This window comes from Littorina saxatilis, linkage group LG2 (genome assembly GCF_037325665.1).
Source record: "Littorina saxatilis isolate snail1 linkage group LG2, US_GU_Lsax_2.0, whole genome shotgun sequence".
Taxonomy (NCBI): Eukaryota; Metazoa; Mollusca; class Gastropoda; order Littorinimorpha; family Littorinidae; genus Littorina; species Littorina saxatilis.
Window position 1 is genome coordinate 37,113,668 of NC_090246.1, and position 16,514 is coordinate 37,130,181.

At 40.8% G+C, this 16,514-nt stretch overlaps 1 protein-coding gene across 2 annotated transcripts; it reads right to left on the reverse strand.

The window, feature by feature from the left end:
* Positions 1 to 819: 819 nt before the first annotated feature.
* LOC138958899 (double-strand break repair protein MRE11-like) lies at positions 820 to 16,500 on the reverse strand. 2 transcript variants are annotated; one of them, XM_070330220.1, is made up of 8 exons: positions 16,392 to 16,500; positions 11,272 to 12,640; positions 10,757 to 10,850; positions 9,971 to 10,074; positions 9,461 to 9,552; positions 8,602 to 8,721; positions 5,839 to 6,308; positions 820 to 2,641 (listed from the first exon to the last, which is right to left on the reverse strand). In XM_070330220.1, exons 2-8 carry the CDS (start codon positions 12,305 to 12,307, stop codon positions 2,452 to 2,454), a joined length of 2,106 nt encoding a protein of 701 aa, XP_070186321.1. In that variant the 5' UTR covers positions 12,308 to 12,640; positions 16,392 to 16,500; the 3' UTR covers positions 820 to 2,451. The 2 variants fall into 2 exon arrangements, with proteins under 2 accessions (XP_070186321.1, XP_070186322.1); XM_070330221.1 differs by having other exon boundaries at positions 16,365 to 16,500.
* Between the last annotated feature and the right edge of the window lie 14 nt (positions 16,501 to 16,514).

Here is a 16,514-nt window from a genome sequence, read left to right on the forward strand (position 1 = left end):
CCCCCCCCCAAAAAAAAAATAGAATGAAAAAAAAAATGTTTCAAAGAAAACAAATGTTAACAAAGTAAATGACACCAAGAAACTTAGAAATTCGTACAAATATGCTTTGTATACTTGCTTTGCACAAACAAACAAAAAAGAAAAATGTGCAAAATATAATACAATGTAGGACCCTGAAACCCTTGTTTTTAAGATCTCAAATATAAAAAAAATCAACAACAACAATATCAAAGAAATCAGGTCTTGAAAAGGAAGGAGTCTTAAAATGGAGGTTCTAAACATATCTCAATAAGCAGTCTTAAAAAAAGTGTGTGTGTGTGTGTGGGGGGGGGGGGGGTTCAACTGTAAACAACACCCAACAGCTGATTTGAAAATCACAGTAACAGACACAGACCTGTGAATAAAAACAAACACAAGCCAAATATATGAACACACAATGGAGGGGAAAAAATGTAATTGAGTACTACACTTAATCATGTGGTTTCAAAACGTTTTTTGTTTTTTTACAATCAAAGCAATAAAGTGATAAAAGTTACCCAATTGCTATACACAAGTAAGAAACTGCAGGAAACTGTAATACCTGCTGTGTGACTGTACAGATGTTTCCTTCGTCAGCCCATTATTCACTGGCGACATTAATCCTAAAGGTAAACATAATTATCTCAGGGAACAGAGAAAAGCATTCCCTTTTCAAATCCTTGATTAATCAGATATGCCCCTATACTTAATCATATCTTTGTGTGGATGCTAGTTGTTATTGGTAAGACACACACACACACACACACACACACACACACACTGCATCTGATAAAAGCAGTCTTGTTTGTTTCAATCACAATTTTAATGTTTCTTTTATTAACATTCTATCAGCTATATAACTGTTAAAGCAGCATGCATAATCAAATTTGCATAGAATTAAGATGTCCTGTAAGAACAAAAAAGCCAACCATAAACAGTCTGCAAGTAAAACTCAACAACAAACTTTTGATACAGAAGGAGTATCACATGAAGTTTCACATCTCATAGCAAAAATCAAAATACTTGTTCCCTTTCTCCATGGTTACCACATAACCTTTTTTTTCTTTCCTGGGAAAGTGTGGTATGGAACACACTTTTTGTTTTTGCTGAGCACACTGTAATGTGTTGCAAATAACAAGAATAATTTGTCTGATCATTTCAAGCTTTCCTGTTTGGGTCAAGGCAAATAAGGCCAGAAAATAAAAAATAATTGTTAAGTGTTTCCGATTCCTTGACTGACCCTCTTTTTTTTCATCCTTGCCCTAAAGCTTTTTTCTTTTCTTTTTTTTCAACTCTTCAGAAAAAAATTACATGTACATGTACTACATTGTAATTACAAATGTCGAATTGCGACTTTACAAGCAAAGCTAACCTTCTTAGAAGGGCCATATCAGGGCGGTGCTGCTTTGACATTTAACGTGCGCCACACACAAGACAGAAGTCGCAGCACAGGCTTCATGTCTCACCCAGTCACATTATTCTGACACCGGACCAACCAGTCCTAGCACTAACCCCATAATGCCAGACGCCAGGCGGAGCAGCCACTAGAATGCCAATTTTAAAGTCTTAGGAATGACCCGGCCGGGGTTCGAACCCATGACCTCCCGATCACGGGGCGGACGCCTTACCACTAGGCCAACCGTGCCGGACATGCACCTGGGTAAAAACTTAAATCTTTAACCTTTTTAAAAAAAATGTTACCGACCCTAATTACATGTACTTGTCAGCGACATCAAGAACAACCTTTTTTTGTGATGTCTAACATTAGTAACAAAGAATGTCAACAAGTGGTGTCAATAATAAAGAAATGCCTGTTCATTTCTTGACTCATCTCTGTTTCTGACTGATTGAAGAAAAATGACTAAGACACTTGAAGACTTAGTTCAAGCACCTTGATCTTCTTCTTGATCTTCTTGATCTTGATGTATTACACCAACAGGTCCCAAACCTGGGAACATTCGACTGGGACGAACTACTCAACACATTCCGTCTCATGAGATGAAGTCATTCCCCACTCCAGTCACAAAGAAGCATTTTGCCAGATAATAAAAGCAGGCAGACTAAATAATAAAAAAATAAAATAAATACTGGAATGTTGTTTCAAGCCTTTAACCCTTGCCCTAAAAGTATAACTTGCTCTACCAAGAAGCAAAGTCTTTGTAAGTTCTGATTACAAAATCATCACAAAACCAGTTTCAGTTCTTGTGTTATAACCCCTTATTAATAGCAATTTCGTCCGACAGAAGCCTTCAACATTACCCCATCGTCATGCCCAAAACTTCCCCAGCCCCTTATATTGACCCAAACCAGCTTTCCAAGTATATAGGGGCTAGAAAACACAGGCAGCACAGAATCACCGAACTTGAATGCAAAACTTGCAAGCAATCATTACAAAATCACGACATTGGTCTTTAAAAGCATGGTGGGAAAAGTTTATCTTCGCTTTTTCACTGGAGTGTAGTCTTCTTCATCAGTGTCTGAATCAAAAACAATGCCACGTGGACGCTTGCTGCTGCTGTTGCTGTTCTTTTTTGCCTGCTTCTGGCGAGAGGATGGGATGTTGAAAGGGTCATCATTATCATCATCTGATATTATATGTGCACCATCATCATCAAAGTCGTCCCTGGAAAAAAGCAGAACAAAGCCAGATGGGTTATTTAGATTTTTTACAGTCAAAGTGTCAGCAGCTGTAGTGAAATTTGTCAGGTTGTATATATATATATGCTAGATGAATACCAGCTTCGCCGGGTACCCGGCTTTGCCGGGAAGAAGTAGAGCGGAATACCCGGCTTCGCCGGGGACCCGGCTTTGCCGGATACGAAGGAAGGGAGATAAACGCACAAAACACTGGAGAAGATAAGGAAGAGTTACTGGGAATGGATGTACAGAAAAACGAAAATCGGTTCAGCGCGCACAGACACAGACAAGCCGTATATAGTTATAGATATATATATATATATGTCACAGTGCAAATGAGAATCCAGTGAGATTCCGAATCGCACTAGTGGAGATTGGAATTCCAGTTTGCACTAGGGCAAACTAGAATTCTCATCTCCACTGGATATTTGTTAGTGAAGATTGGAATTCCAGTTTGCCCTAGTGCAAACGGGAATCCAGTTTCAGTGGAGATGGGAATTCCAGTTTTCACTAGGGGAAATAGGAATTCGGGGAAATAATGTGTTCAAAGATTTATAATTGTTGTTAAAACCATTTCATCTTGATTCATTCATGACTTTAAGGCTTACTCATTGCAGGTATTGAAATGCAGAAATGAAAATAAATATTATTGAATTGATATAATCGAACAACACAAAATAATAACGCACAATAAGTTTTTTTATCAATATCATAAAATCATATCACAAAGTTAAAAGTTTATGATAGATATATAAGATGAAGCATGAGATGAAGCATGAGAGAGAGAGAGAGAGAGAGAGAGAGAGAGAGAGAGAGAGAGAGAGAGAGAGAGAGAGAGAGAGAGAGAGAGAGAGAGAGAGAGAGAGAGAGAGAGAGAGACAGAGACAGAGACAGAGAGACAGAGAGACAGAGAGAGATGGCCATCAGAGCCGACAGTATTATTGTATTGTATTGTATTGTAAAATCACGACTACTGAACGTTCACTCAGTCGTCTATCTGTCTGGCCTTCTCACTTCTTTTGTGAACTCTTAGTCCTGAAGAAAGAGTGAACACTATAGTCTTCTCCACTCAGTTAGAAATTTTGACTTGCTGCAGTTTGTTTTCTGCTAAACTGACTCAGAGAGTGGATCATGGAGCAAAAGGAGAAATTTTATATTCTTTTAGAGCAGCATCTTGAATCTTGCATTTTGTATAACTAAGAAAAGTACAACAAGATTGAAGCGTGTCTGCATTCTATCCCCAGACAAAAATCCCAACATGGGGCAAAATTCAAACACTGGAGCCAAATTGGAAGAAATTGGTGCAAGGAACATTGTGTACTGCAAAAAATCCAACAAGCCAGTCATCACACAGGACAGACTTTTCGACATCGTTTTCCAATGTCATGGACATGTAGGACATTCCGGACGTGATAAAACATGGGCAGAAATCAAATAATATTTATTTTCATTTCTGCATTTCAATTCCTGCAATGAGTAAGCCTTAAAGTCATGAATGACTCAAGATGAAATGGTTTTAACAACAATTATAAACCTTTGAACACATTATTTCCCCCAATTCCTATTTCCCCTAGTGAAAACTGGAATTCCCATCTCCACTGAAACTGGATTCCTGTTTGCAATAGGGCTTGTGTGTGTGTGTGTGTGTGTGTGTGTGTGTGTGTGTGTGTGTGTGTGTGTGTGTGTGTGTCTGTCTGTCACTTCGCGATGCACAGCCAAAGTTCTCGATGGATCTGCTTCAAATTTGGTGGGCATATTCAGGTAGACCGCGGACACAATCTGGTCGATGAAAATTTTCAACACGTGCTCTCAGCGCTGAACCGATTTTGGTTTTTATGGTTTTTCTGTACATCCATTCTCAGTAACTCTTCCTTATCTTCTCCAGTGTTTTGCGCATTTATCTCCCTTCCTTCGTGTGGCGTCAATCGCGTACGGTGCGCCACTCACCCGGCAAAGCCAGGTATTCGGCTATTCATCTAGTATATATATATCTCACTAAAAGTAAGGGGACATAATTCTGTGCATATCATTCCCTTTTAAAAGCTATTTCCGTTTTATTCTAGAGAATAAATCTCAAACCAATTTTAGAACAAAAGGATCGCTTGAATGCAGTTACACACAAAAAAGAAGGGCAAAGCCCATACGACTCACATGCTTTACACATTTTTCCTACCAAAATACATGTGACCTTGACCCAAGGTCAAGGTCATCCAAGGTCATGCAACACAAAGCTGTTAATTCAAGACATAGGAAGTACAATGGTGCTTATTGGCTCTTTCTACCATGAGATATGGTCACTTTTAGTGGTTCACTACCTTATTTTGGTCACATTTCATAAGGGTCAAAGTGACCTTGACCTTGATCATATGTGACCAAATGTGTCTCATGATGAAAGCATAACATGTGCCCCACATAATTTTTAAGTTTGAAACAGTTATCTTCCATAGTTCAGGGTCAAGGTCACTTCAAAATATGTATACAATCCAACTTTGAAGAGCTCCTGTGACCTTGACCTTGAAGCAAGGTAAACCAAACTGGTATCAAAAGATGGGGCTTACTTTGCCCTATATATCATATATAGGTGAGGTATTGAATCTCAAAAACTTCAGAGAAAATGGGGAAAATGTGAAAAATAGCTGTTTTTTAGGCAACATTTATGGCCCCTGCGACCTTGACCTTGAAGCAAGGTCAAGATGCTATGTATGTTTTTTGGGGCCTGGTCATCATACACCATGTTGCCAAATTTGGTACTGATAGACTGAATAGTGTCCAAGAAATATCCAACGTTAAAGTTTTCCGGACGGACGGACGGACGTCCGGACGGACGGACGGACGGACGGACGGACGGACGGACGGACGACTCGGGTGAGTACATAGACTCACTTTTGCTTCGCATGTGAGTCAAAAAGGAACAACATTCTGTACATATGGTTGTCTTTCTGTTTCCCTTCTTCTATGCTAGAAAATAAATCTCAACCCAATTTCAAGATATAACACCCATTTGAAAGCAAATGTGCAGAAACCCAAAACAAATTAAATGGAATGAAAAATAAGCTGACATTCTGCTTGAATATTTTGGCAGCCTTTTAGTACTCAGTACTACAGAACCTTTACACAAACTAAAGAAGACAGGCCTCAAGATAATTTAAAACAAAAACAAAAACCAACCAAAAACAATCTTACTCATATTTTGTTGACTTCACACTGGCGTGCTGCGAAGTCTGTCTCCGATTGCCGGCCGTAAACATGTCCTTGACAGAGCGAGAACCCGTCTCCACGACGACTGGAGCTTTGCCACGCCCTCTGGTTCCACGTCCTCGAGCCCCCTTCCCTCTTTGTGGCGGAGCTGGTGAAGGTGAATCATCGTCGTCTGAGTGGACAGTCTGCCCTCTCCCCCTGCCTCTCCCCCTCCCTCGGGCGCGACCTCGACCCCGACCTCTGGTGGAAGTCGTTGCAGAGGATGATGATTCCTGGTCTGAGTCCATATCCATTCTAGAATCTTCATCAGGGTTTGCGTCTCGCTTGGACTTGGCTCTTTCGATGGCTTCCTTCACTTCTTCATCGTCTTCATGTTTCTGGCGTCTTTCGTCCTTGAAGCGGCTCACTTCTGCGTCAATTGCTTCTGTGTCCGTGTTCCTCACACGAAGGTATTTCTACAACAAAAACAAATCACACAAAAGAATGCTTGAGAAAAACATATAAAAATACAAGTTTTTATTGCAAGACTACAGCAGTCCCTCTCATGAACGGACACCCTTGGGCCATAGCAAAACTGTCCGTACATTGCAGGTGTCCGGTCACGGGAGGGGTGACCACACCACCTCCTCCCCCATACACTCACACAGAGACACACAAACAACAGGATTGAGTCTATGCTAATCACTTCTTGTGGCTACTAAACAATAACAATAAACTCCTAATACTTCTTTAAACGTTCTGTAAAAAGGATTTGTATGAAAAGTGTTGAAAAGAAGAGATAAAATAAATCCTTAAGGCAGTGAACACACTCACCATGCCCTCACATACGAAAGCAGCCACACAAACACAGCACAGAGGAGCGTGTGCAGATGCTTTGCAAGAATAAGCTTGAAAACCAGTTTGAATAAATAGCAGCAGATAGAGCTGCATGTCATAATCATGTAATTTATTTTTTTCTTGTCTGGCTTTATTGACTGCATGCCGATCATGTGGCATGGCAGTGACTTTTCACTCTTCAGTCGGAAATACACTGTACATAACACAGCTCCCACTCTCCCTCACTAATGCCTACCCCAAGCCGTGACAACTGATGCTTGGAAATTGTGTGGAAGAGTACACCTCTCTATTTCTCTCCAATGCTCTTCCTGCTGACATGCAGTGACACCGGACACCCCACATACAGCTACCCCTCTACCTCCCCCCCCCCCTTCCTCTCTCTCACTCCCTCCAGCCATGTACTGTTGGGGGCTGTGGCCAGAGAGGCCAGCTGCACTGTTCACTCAGAGCAAAACCAGTTGACTGTGTCGTAACTTTTGACAAAGCAAGACAACTGAAGGGTTCATAGATTAGGCAACTTAACCGACTCGCTGGTCAAGGCTGAGGGGAAACAAGAGTATCTTGTCAATGAAAGAGGTTACACACAGACACACGATGCTGAGAACTGTGGCCGGTTTTTCACTCACTTTCGCTCAGGACCTTCATCGACTGTGGTTTCTGTTGTTTACGTCCAACAGACAAGAATAAAGAGCTCAGTGCAGTTTCATGTTGGCATCTTCGCATGTACTCCACTCCTGACCAAAACTACCCCCCCCCCCCCCCCCTGATGGGTACACGTGCACTCAAGTTATCAGCGACTGTCATCACGCCATTGCGGCTGTGATCTTTGTACCAAGAGCCGGACTGCTCTGTTATCGATTTTGTTGTGGTGAAAATTTGACGATGGTCTGTCCGTACATTGGAGGTATGACCTGCTGTTGGGACCGAAAATGAGTGTCCGCGTCCACGTTTTGCAGGTGTCCGTTTAAGGGGGGGCAAATATAAAAGGAAAACACTCCGTGCCGAGCAAATGTGTCCGTACATGTCAGGTGTCCGCTCACGCCGGGGGCCGTACATTGCAGGGACTGCTGTATTCTACATGAATATATATCCCTTCTAAACCATTTCCTAATGGAATGTAGCCAAGTCTGCAGGGAAGATACATGCTTCACTCTTAGTTATTAATGGGTTTCCAAATCCACAGTCTTGGTAAGCCCCTAGAAACCTTTAGGGAAAAATAGTATACCTCTCTTGCACTGGAATCTGGCAAGCTTACCTGTACAAGTTTCAACCAGAAGTACCAGAAGTTTTATTCAAGTTTTCAGTGAGAACATATGCAGTCTGACATCTCTTGGTAAACACATTTTCAAATCATGTTGAGAATGGCATTCAGGATCAGGCTAAATGAATATTCAGCTACTACAATACAATACAATACAATACAATAACTTTATTAATCTCTAAAAGAGAAATTGCATTGCTGAGCGTTTGTGTCCGTAATAATAACATACATAAAACATTCAAAATAAACATTTGTTCTTTGTCCTGAGTACTGTTTCCCCTTGCACAGCCCCTTCTCTTCCTCAATTCCGTTTTAATTGTAAACAGACGCTTTCACACAAAACTGGTCTGATAGTTGAGACAAGGTGAACTTTGATTGAATTGTGATGACAAAATATGTACAAGCACTTTCACAGGTACAGTACTTCTTCTTCTTCTCAATCGCTCTGGGTACAGTACTGTGCATTCATGTTTTTCCCGCCCCGAGACTTTCGCTGTAAGCATTGGGTCTTTATCGTGTATGCACAAGGAGGTGTTCAGACACCAAGGAGAGTCTGCACAAAGTTGACACTAGTAAATAAATCCCTCATCGAATTTGAGGATCAAACCAACGCCAATAACCACAACATCTGTGTGTTAAGGTACAGGTACCTGAGTTTTCTGGAGCTGGTATTTGACGAGCTCAGAGATTGCTTCCCTCTCTTCTTTGACGACGTATTCCTTGACAGCTTCACTCATGCCCTTCTCTGTCAACACTTGCAGCTGGTGATTCTGCAAGCAGCACAGTCAAAGCACGTACAGTTTGCAGTCTTTCACATCATACAAACATGGAGGTATAGTACTTCCTATTCCTAATGTCGAAATTCATGTAAAATATGATTAAGAAGTATCAAAGCAAGCAACATTATATCCATGAAGTATGAACATGTACAATACTTGAGCTCATGAGGAATTTTCTACTAACTATAAAAATGAATGTATGTTAACCTTTTGCAACGAGTCATTAATGGACACAAATCTGACAATGTTCTCCTTGCCTACGATAGGGTTAATTATTCATTTCACAATTTATCTTAACTGCTATACCTCTTTTGGCAGGAGATATGAACACCCCTTGTGTTTACGTTTCTTTCCAAGAGGTATGATACATAAAAATATTCTGAACATGTGGAACACAAAATATTCTGATTACATTCAGCTCTGAACGATGCACATTCATTAACATCTAAATCGTATAGGTCTGCGACATCCTTACTATTGACACAGTCAGTGGTATCAGTCTTGATTTTCAATCCCGTTCCAACTGACTTATTGTCCTCTTGAGTCTGGGAACAATACTGGGTTAGTTATTGAAAGATTTAATTATAGACAAAATAGAATGCTGACCCAGCTGTCTTTTAATTCAACAAACAAACAAATAAAAATGACATAATGAACAGAAAATAGATTTTGCTCAGTTAGGCGACTTTATTATTAAGATCCAATTATAAAAATCCACAGATCAACTTACACTATCTGCTTTGCTGAAGTAGTCTTTGACCATGTCTTCCACACGAGCTGTATCCAGGGACTGAGGACGGATGCTTGCCAACAGCTCCAAATCTGAACAGAATACCGAAACAAATACTGGTATGATCTACAGTGTCTTTTATCAATAAGACACAAAATTCCACACACTTCACAACATCCCATTACACCGCTGCAGAAGTTAATGTAACTCCCCAACTAAAAATCCAGTAACCTGACAAACCCTATTTTATGCTGCCAATCCTAAACCTCCTTTCCAACCACCACCCCCCCCCCCCCCCCCCACCCACAAAAAAAATCCAACAACAATCGAATGCAATTTCAATGTAAAACAGAAGAAGAATTTTGGATTTGGATTACATCTGAGCTCGGGTTGGTAAAATACTAAAAAGAAAAAAATCTTACTTTTTCCCTTCTTCTTTAAAATCGTATTACCCCAATCCAACATAACTTTTTTTATGACTTATAAAAAGAGACAAAGAAAAACACACACCTTCGTCAGTGTCCTGCTTATTCTTGGTCCCAAGTTTACGCCTCTGGTTGAAGAGTATCATCTGGTCTGGGTTTGCCACTCTGTTCATAAACTGTCGTCCAAATCTGTGATATAATATGCATACTGCATGCAATTTTTTAAACGTAGTGTATGGTATTTTAACAGGGATGATATCATATCTCATTCCATCACCAACAACAAACTCTAATGTTAATCCATGTCAAATCAGAGAAATGTATCTGTATTCTTTTTTCCTCACAGAATATAGAAAAGTAATCAGTCAATCAATCAATGTATCACTAGACTCTAAACACACAATAAAAAATGACCCCCCCCCCCCCCCAAAAAAAAAAAGCAAGCCACCCACTAAAATGCTAATAACTCCTAAAAATGTCAGCGAATTATTTCATATTAATTTGGTGTACATTAGCTTGAGATATGGGATAAGTTGAGAAAGTTTCAAGTTGATATGTTAGAATGTCAGACTTTTATGCTCTTGCTAATTTGCTTTCCAAATTTGGGGAGTGCCCCATTGGCTTACAAGTTCGAGGTTTGGCACTGTGTGGCAGCAACACTAACCCAATTTTAGCCCTCCATATTTTTACTTGTCGCTTTTTCTGAATGGCCTTGCATACCAAAAACCATCCTCAGACAATTGAATACATGAGTTGAAAAAGCAGTCACAGCAGTTATTCTTGTTGAGCGTACCTCACTACCTGAGTTTGCCCGTTTTAAACTGTTAACACTATACAATATACGAAGGGACATACACTTTTAAAGCCTAACCTGTTAATGCTGAAAGTATCAAAGCCAGTGTAATCAACTCTGAGACGAATCAGGGGTTCTTTCGGCTGCTTCCTGCTTCCTGAGTGCTCAGATTCTAGAAACATAAGTCAAACAGACACATTCATGATTTGAGCAACAAGTCACACATGTATGAACATAGCCCACAACTCCTGGGCATTAAGACAACTGTACTGCTGTCACAGATAGTGAATAGTGATACAATAATAAGGTAACCAAACAGTTGTGAAATCTGTTCACACTCACAGTACTTTTCTTTTGTACACAAAAACATGTCTTACAATAACTATTGTCTCCTTCAGTCATCATAACAAAACTTTCAAGAGTATGTGCAACTTGTTTCTTTCAAAAACATAAAGAGAGAGAGAAAGAGAGAAAGAGAGAGAGAGAGAGAGAGAGAGAGAGAGAGAGAGAGCGAGAGCTCAGAGCGATTAAAAGAAACAAACAGCTAATGATGTAATATCAAGATCACCACAATCACAGTAACACACACACACCTGCTTTCTCGAGCAAAGCTTCCACCTTCTCACGACAAAATGCCTCTATCTTTCTCCCAACGTTGGGGTCATTGGGGTTGAGAGTAGTGTCTGCCAGCACGACGTCCTCCAGGTAAAACTGCCGCACCGTCGTCAGGGGAATTGGCGTCACTTTGAAATCCTTGCCCTTGATTTGAAGCAACCCGATGTGTTTCTGCTTTGTCTCCCCTTCATTCAAGGACGTGGCAATGCTGCTCCCAGGCTGGGTGATGTAGAAGTTCTGCATTCCGTTCCACTCTGGAACGATGCGACATTCGTGCTCGTGGCCCCAGAATATCAGGTCAAGAAAGTCGTCCAAGAACTGCTCTGGAATGAAGTTCGTGTCTGAGTGTTTTGCTCGGTTTTGATGGAGGGTCAGAAGGTTGAACCAATCGTCTTGGTTTTCTCTCGGTCTCAACATTGAGACATTTTTCTTAAGAAAAAGACGATGCAATCTCTCATCTTTCAAAGAGCCAAGTCCGTACAAGGCAAGCTTTGTGGTCCCCTTCTGCATGAGGAGAGGTGACACACGGATTTTCTCCAAAGAGGTTGTCTTGCCAAAGTAATTAATGAGCCCAGCAGAGTGGATGAGGTCCAAGGAACACAGGTTGCCCACCCCGGTGGGATCGTCATGGTTACCATGAATGGAGAAAACTGGGATGGAGATGTTGAAGTTCTGGTCTTCGTAGTTCAAAGTCGGAAACTGGCAGTGCTCAAAGTTGACTGATTCGTCGCTCAAAAATTCAAACTGAACTGGCCTGTCTCCCATGCAATACTTTCTCAAGAGGGACAGACAGCCGTGCATCATCCTACGAGATGGTTTGTTCTCATGAAACAAGTCCCCACCAAGCAAGACCAAGTCAACATTGTGTTTCTGGGCTTGTTCCAAAATTTCTTCAAATGACACAAGTGAGTCATTCCCTCTCACAGAATCTTTTTCACCGTAGCCAATGTGAATGTCTGTTGCCAGAAGAATTCGGAAAGTGTCGGCATCATCATCCCCTTGTTCCCGTGGCATTTTGATAGAAAAATGTTGCTTGCCTCAAAGTCAAGGTCTAACACGACCAAAGGGTTATGTATCAGGTACAGTCTCTTTTGGGTATTTGAAAAGTTTCAAGGTCTTAATCTTGAAGTATATCATTGATCAATAAAGCATATTTGAAGAAAAGTCCTGAGCCGAATGATACATGAAGTAGAATTTCTAAAAACTACCTCTGCCTGCACAATGGCTGTGTCAGAGAAAATGATGCTTGGTCCACAATGTATGACGATGCTGAAGTCTCATTTAGAATTTGATCAGTCTCTGAAGTTAATCATAAATCCCAGCAATGTGAGTTACACCAGATGAGCTCTGCAAAACAAGAACAAGTCGCGTAAGGCGAAATTACTACATTTAGTCAAGCTGTCGAACTCATGGGATGAAACTGAACGCACTGTATTTTTTCACCAAGACAGTACAGCTTCGTCAATCCCCGCGTGAAGGAAATCGCTCACCTCCCACGTGCAAAACGTAGTGATATTGACACGCCAGATTAGCGCGGTAGCGTATTGTGCTTAGCAAGAAAGCACGCTTTTCTGTATTCTTGTTAACTTTCTGAGCTTGTTTTGAATCCAACCTATCATATCTATATGTTTTTGGAATCAGGAAATGATAAAGAATAAGATGAAATCATTTTTGGATCGATTTCTTAAATTTTAATCGTAAGATTAATTAATCTATTTTCGTTAATTGTGATCACATTTTAAGAGTAAACATGACATATGTATACATTTTAAGATTCAGAATGTGATGAAGAATACGATGCAATCAATTTTAAATCTGTTTTTGAAAAATCGATTTTAATGACAACTTTAATGAGCAAACTCATTAATTAATTTTTAAGCCTTCAAGCTGAAATGCAATACCAAAGTCCGGGCTTCGTCGAAGATTACTTGACCAAAATTTCAACCAATTTGGTTGAAAAATGAGAGCGTCACAGTGCCGCCTCAACTTTCACGAAAAGCCAGATATGACGTCATCAAAGACATTTATCAAACAAGAAGGGCAAAGCCCATACGACTCACATGCTTTACACATTTTTCCTACCAAAATACATGTGACTTTGACCCAAGGTCAAGGTCATCCAAGGTCATGCAACACAAAGCTGTTAATTCAAGACATAGGAAGTACAATGGTGCTTATTGGCTCTTTCTACCATGAGATATGGTCACTTTTAGTGGTTCACTACCTTATTTTGGTCACATTTTATAAGGGTCAAAGTGACCTTGACCTTGATCATATGTGACCAAATGTGTCTCATGATGAAAGCATAACATGTGCCCCACATAATTTTTAAGTTTGAAACAGTTATCTTCCATAGTTCAGGGTCAAGGTCACTTCAAAATATGTATACAATCCAACTTTGAAGAGCTCCTGTGACCTTGACCTTGAAGCAAGGTAAACCAAACTGGTATCAAAAGATGGGGCTTACTTTGCCCTATATATCATATATAGGTGAGGTATTCAATCTCAAAGACTTCAGAGAAAATGGGAAAAATGTGAAAAATAGCTGTTTTTTAGGCAACATTTATGGCCCCTGCGACCTTGACCTTGAAGCAAGGTCAAGATGCTATGTATGTTTTTTGGGGCCTTGTCATCATACACCATCTTGCCAAATTTGGTACTGATAGACTGAATAGTGTCCAAGAAATATCCAACGTTAAAGTTTTCCGGACGGACGGACGGACGGACGGACGACTCGGGTGAGTACATAGACTCACTTTTGCTTCGCATGTGAGTCAAAAAATGAAAAAAACGTCTGGAGATACCATACTCAGGATCTCTTATGTCAAGTTTCATAAAGATCGGTCCAGTAGTTTTCTCTGAATCGCTCTACACACACACACATACACCACACCCTCGTCTCGATTCCCCCCTCTACGTTAAAACATTTAGTCAAAACTTGACTACTCCCCACTTACAGGTTTTTAACAGAGTAAAACACTCACCACTTTCAGGCCTGTTATTTCGGTGCACAAAAAATAATTTAATTCATATTGTAATTCAATCGAGTTTGCGTTTTAATGAAACAGATCCTGTGATTGGTCAGAATGCCCCAACTCATTAAAAATTACCGGTCATTAATTGTCGATAACCACTCGCTAAAAAATCCATTAGCAACCTGCTGGCGAGGCGCATTGATACAACCTCAACTAGTCTCGGTTAGCTTTGAGGGTCATTTTACAAGTAGGAAATAAGAAGTTCCAACGAAATACCGAGACCATAAGGTATGCGAAGTGATGACGCCGAATACGTGACGTAAGTTGATGCATGAATTCTTTCGGACTACGTCAGTCAATTCCAAAGATCGCTTTTGTGATGAAAAGAATTTGTTTTGAGTTTGCTGTCCAGAAACCCGTCAAAAAAGAAGGAAAAATGTATGTGAAAGAAAACAAAACAGGAGGAGAGTGATACGATAGGAATACAGAGACATATTTTTTGGGACTTGACCCTTGCAGGTAGGTGGACTGAAAGTAGTGTGTGAACAGAACAGAACCAATTCTGTCTGTTTACCATCGCATGAAAGCAGGAAAGAGATCGTCGTCAGATTGAATTACAATAACATTAACACGCTTCCATTTGAAACTTCTCGGTCTTCATCGTGGATTGACGCCCTCCCAAAGTCTAATTGAAGCCCTCCGTCGCTTCGCTCCGTCGGGCTTCAATTACCTTTGGTCGGGCGTCAATCCCCGATGAAGACCTCGAAGTTTCAAATGGAAGCATGTTAAAGGCATATTAACTCGATGAATATACACGCTAATTGCTTTACCAACAGCTGGAGACATGCTAAATTAAGTTCCCTGCAAAATATTGTGGTCTAGGACCCCTTAAATGTTGAGATATTTGAATTTTTATTTTGATCAATCAATCAATCAATCAATGAGGCTTATATCGCGCATATTCCGTGGGTACAGTTCTAGGCGCTCTGCAGTGATGCCGTGTGAGATGAAATTTTATACGGCCAGTAGATTGCAGCCATGTCGGCGCATATTTACCTTTCACGGCCTTATTCCAAGTCACACGGGTATGGTAGACAATTATTAACTGTGCCTAAGCAATTTTGCCAGGAAAGACCCTTTTGTCAATCGTGGGATCTTTAACGTGCACACCCAATGTAGTATACACGGGGGGTGGTTCGGACACCGAAGAGAGTCTGCACACAAAGTTGACTCTGTGAAATAAATTTCCGCCGAACCTGGGATCGAACTCGCGCTGACAGGATCTAGATCGTCCTATTTATAGATTTGCCACAGAGGGAACGTTGACGCAAGGGAAATAACTCTGCGTCTTTGTTGACATCCTCCCTTTTTCAGAGGCTAGAAAAAGCTGTAATGCATGTATATGGTCCGCGCATTGCAACATATCGTCATTATATGGCCTTATGATGCATTTGACATCGATTGTGGGCAAACTACACTTTGTAAACACGGGAGCGCGTACATATGCCTTTAATGTGTAAATGATACCTTTGGTCACACTCAAATGGAATACCATACTGCGAGGACCACTAAGTGAGAAGCTACATCAAAGTTTGAGCACTTGTACAAGTTGCTGTGTACTCTTCCACCAACTGTCCCCTCCCCTCCCCCCCCCCCCCCCCCACACATAAAATGGCTGCCTAAATTGCAGTGAAAAAGCACTGTCATGCTCGTAAGACCCAACTCGCTAAAAAATACGAGTGTACATGGGAGTTGTAAACCCATGAGTGCAGAGGAAGAAACATTCTTAAACAATTCCTGAAGTATAATATTGTGATTGCATTGGTGATGCAGCAATCACTCATGGCTGATCACACGTATTTGCTCCAGACAGTTTTTTTTATTTGTATTGCAATGGGAAGCTGGCGAGACTTGACTGAAATGCGGTACCTTATTTACAGACTATCTATGTTTAAAATAAAGGCATGTTCACTTTTCATTGTCCAGAGCCCATGCGATTGCGAGTCAGTCCTACTTTCACTTTTCCTTGATCATCCTCATCATCATACCTATAGAGTCGGGAAGAGCAAAAAAACGTGCTGCCGGTGTGCTTATACCTCATCACCAAGAACAAATTTGCAAACCATTTTTAGCAGACACACACGTGGGGAAAGGAAACTTCAGAGCATCTTCTCCCTGATCAAGTTGCCACACACTGGCGGGAAGTGGTTGGTTTCGGTCAACCTGTCGGGCATGGATTACCAAGA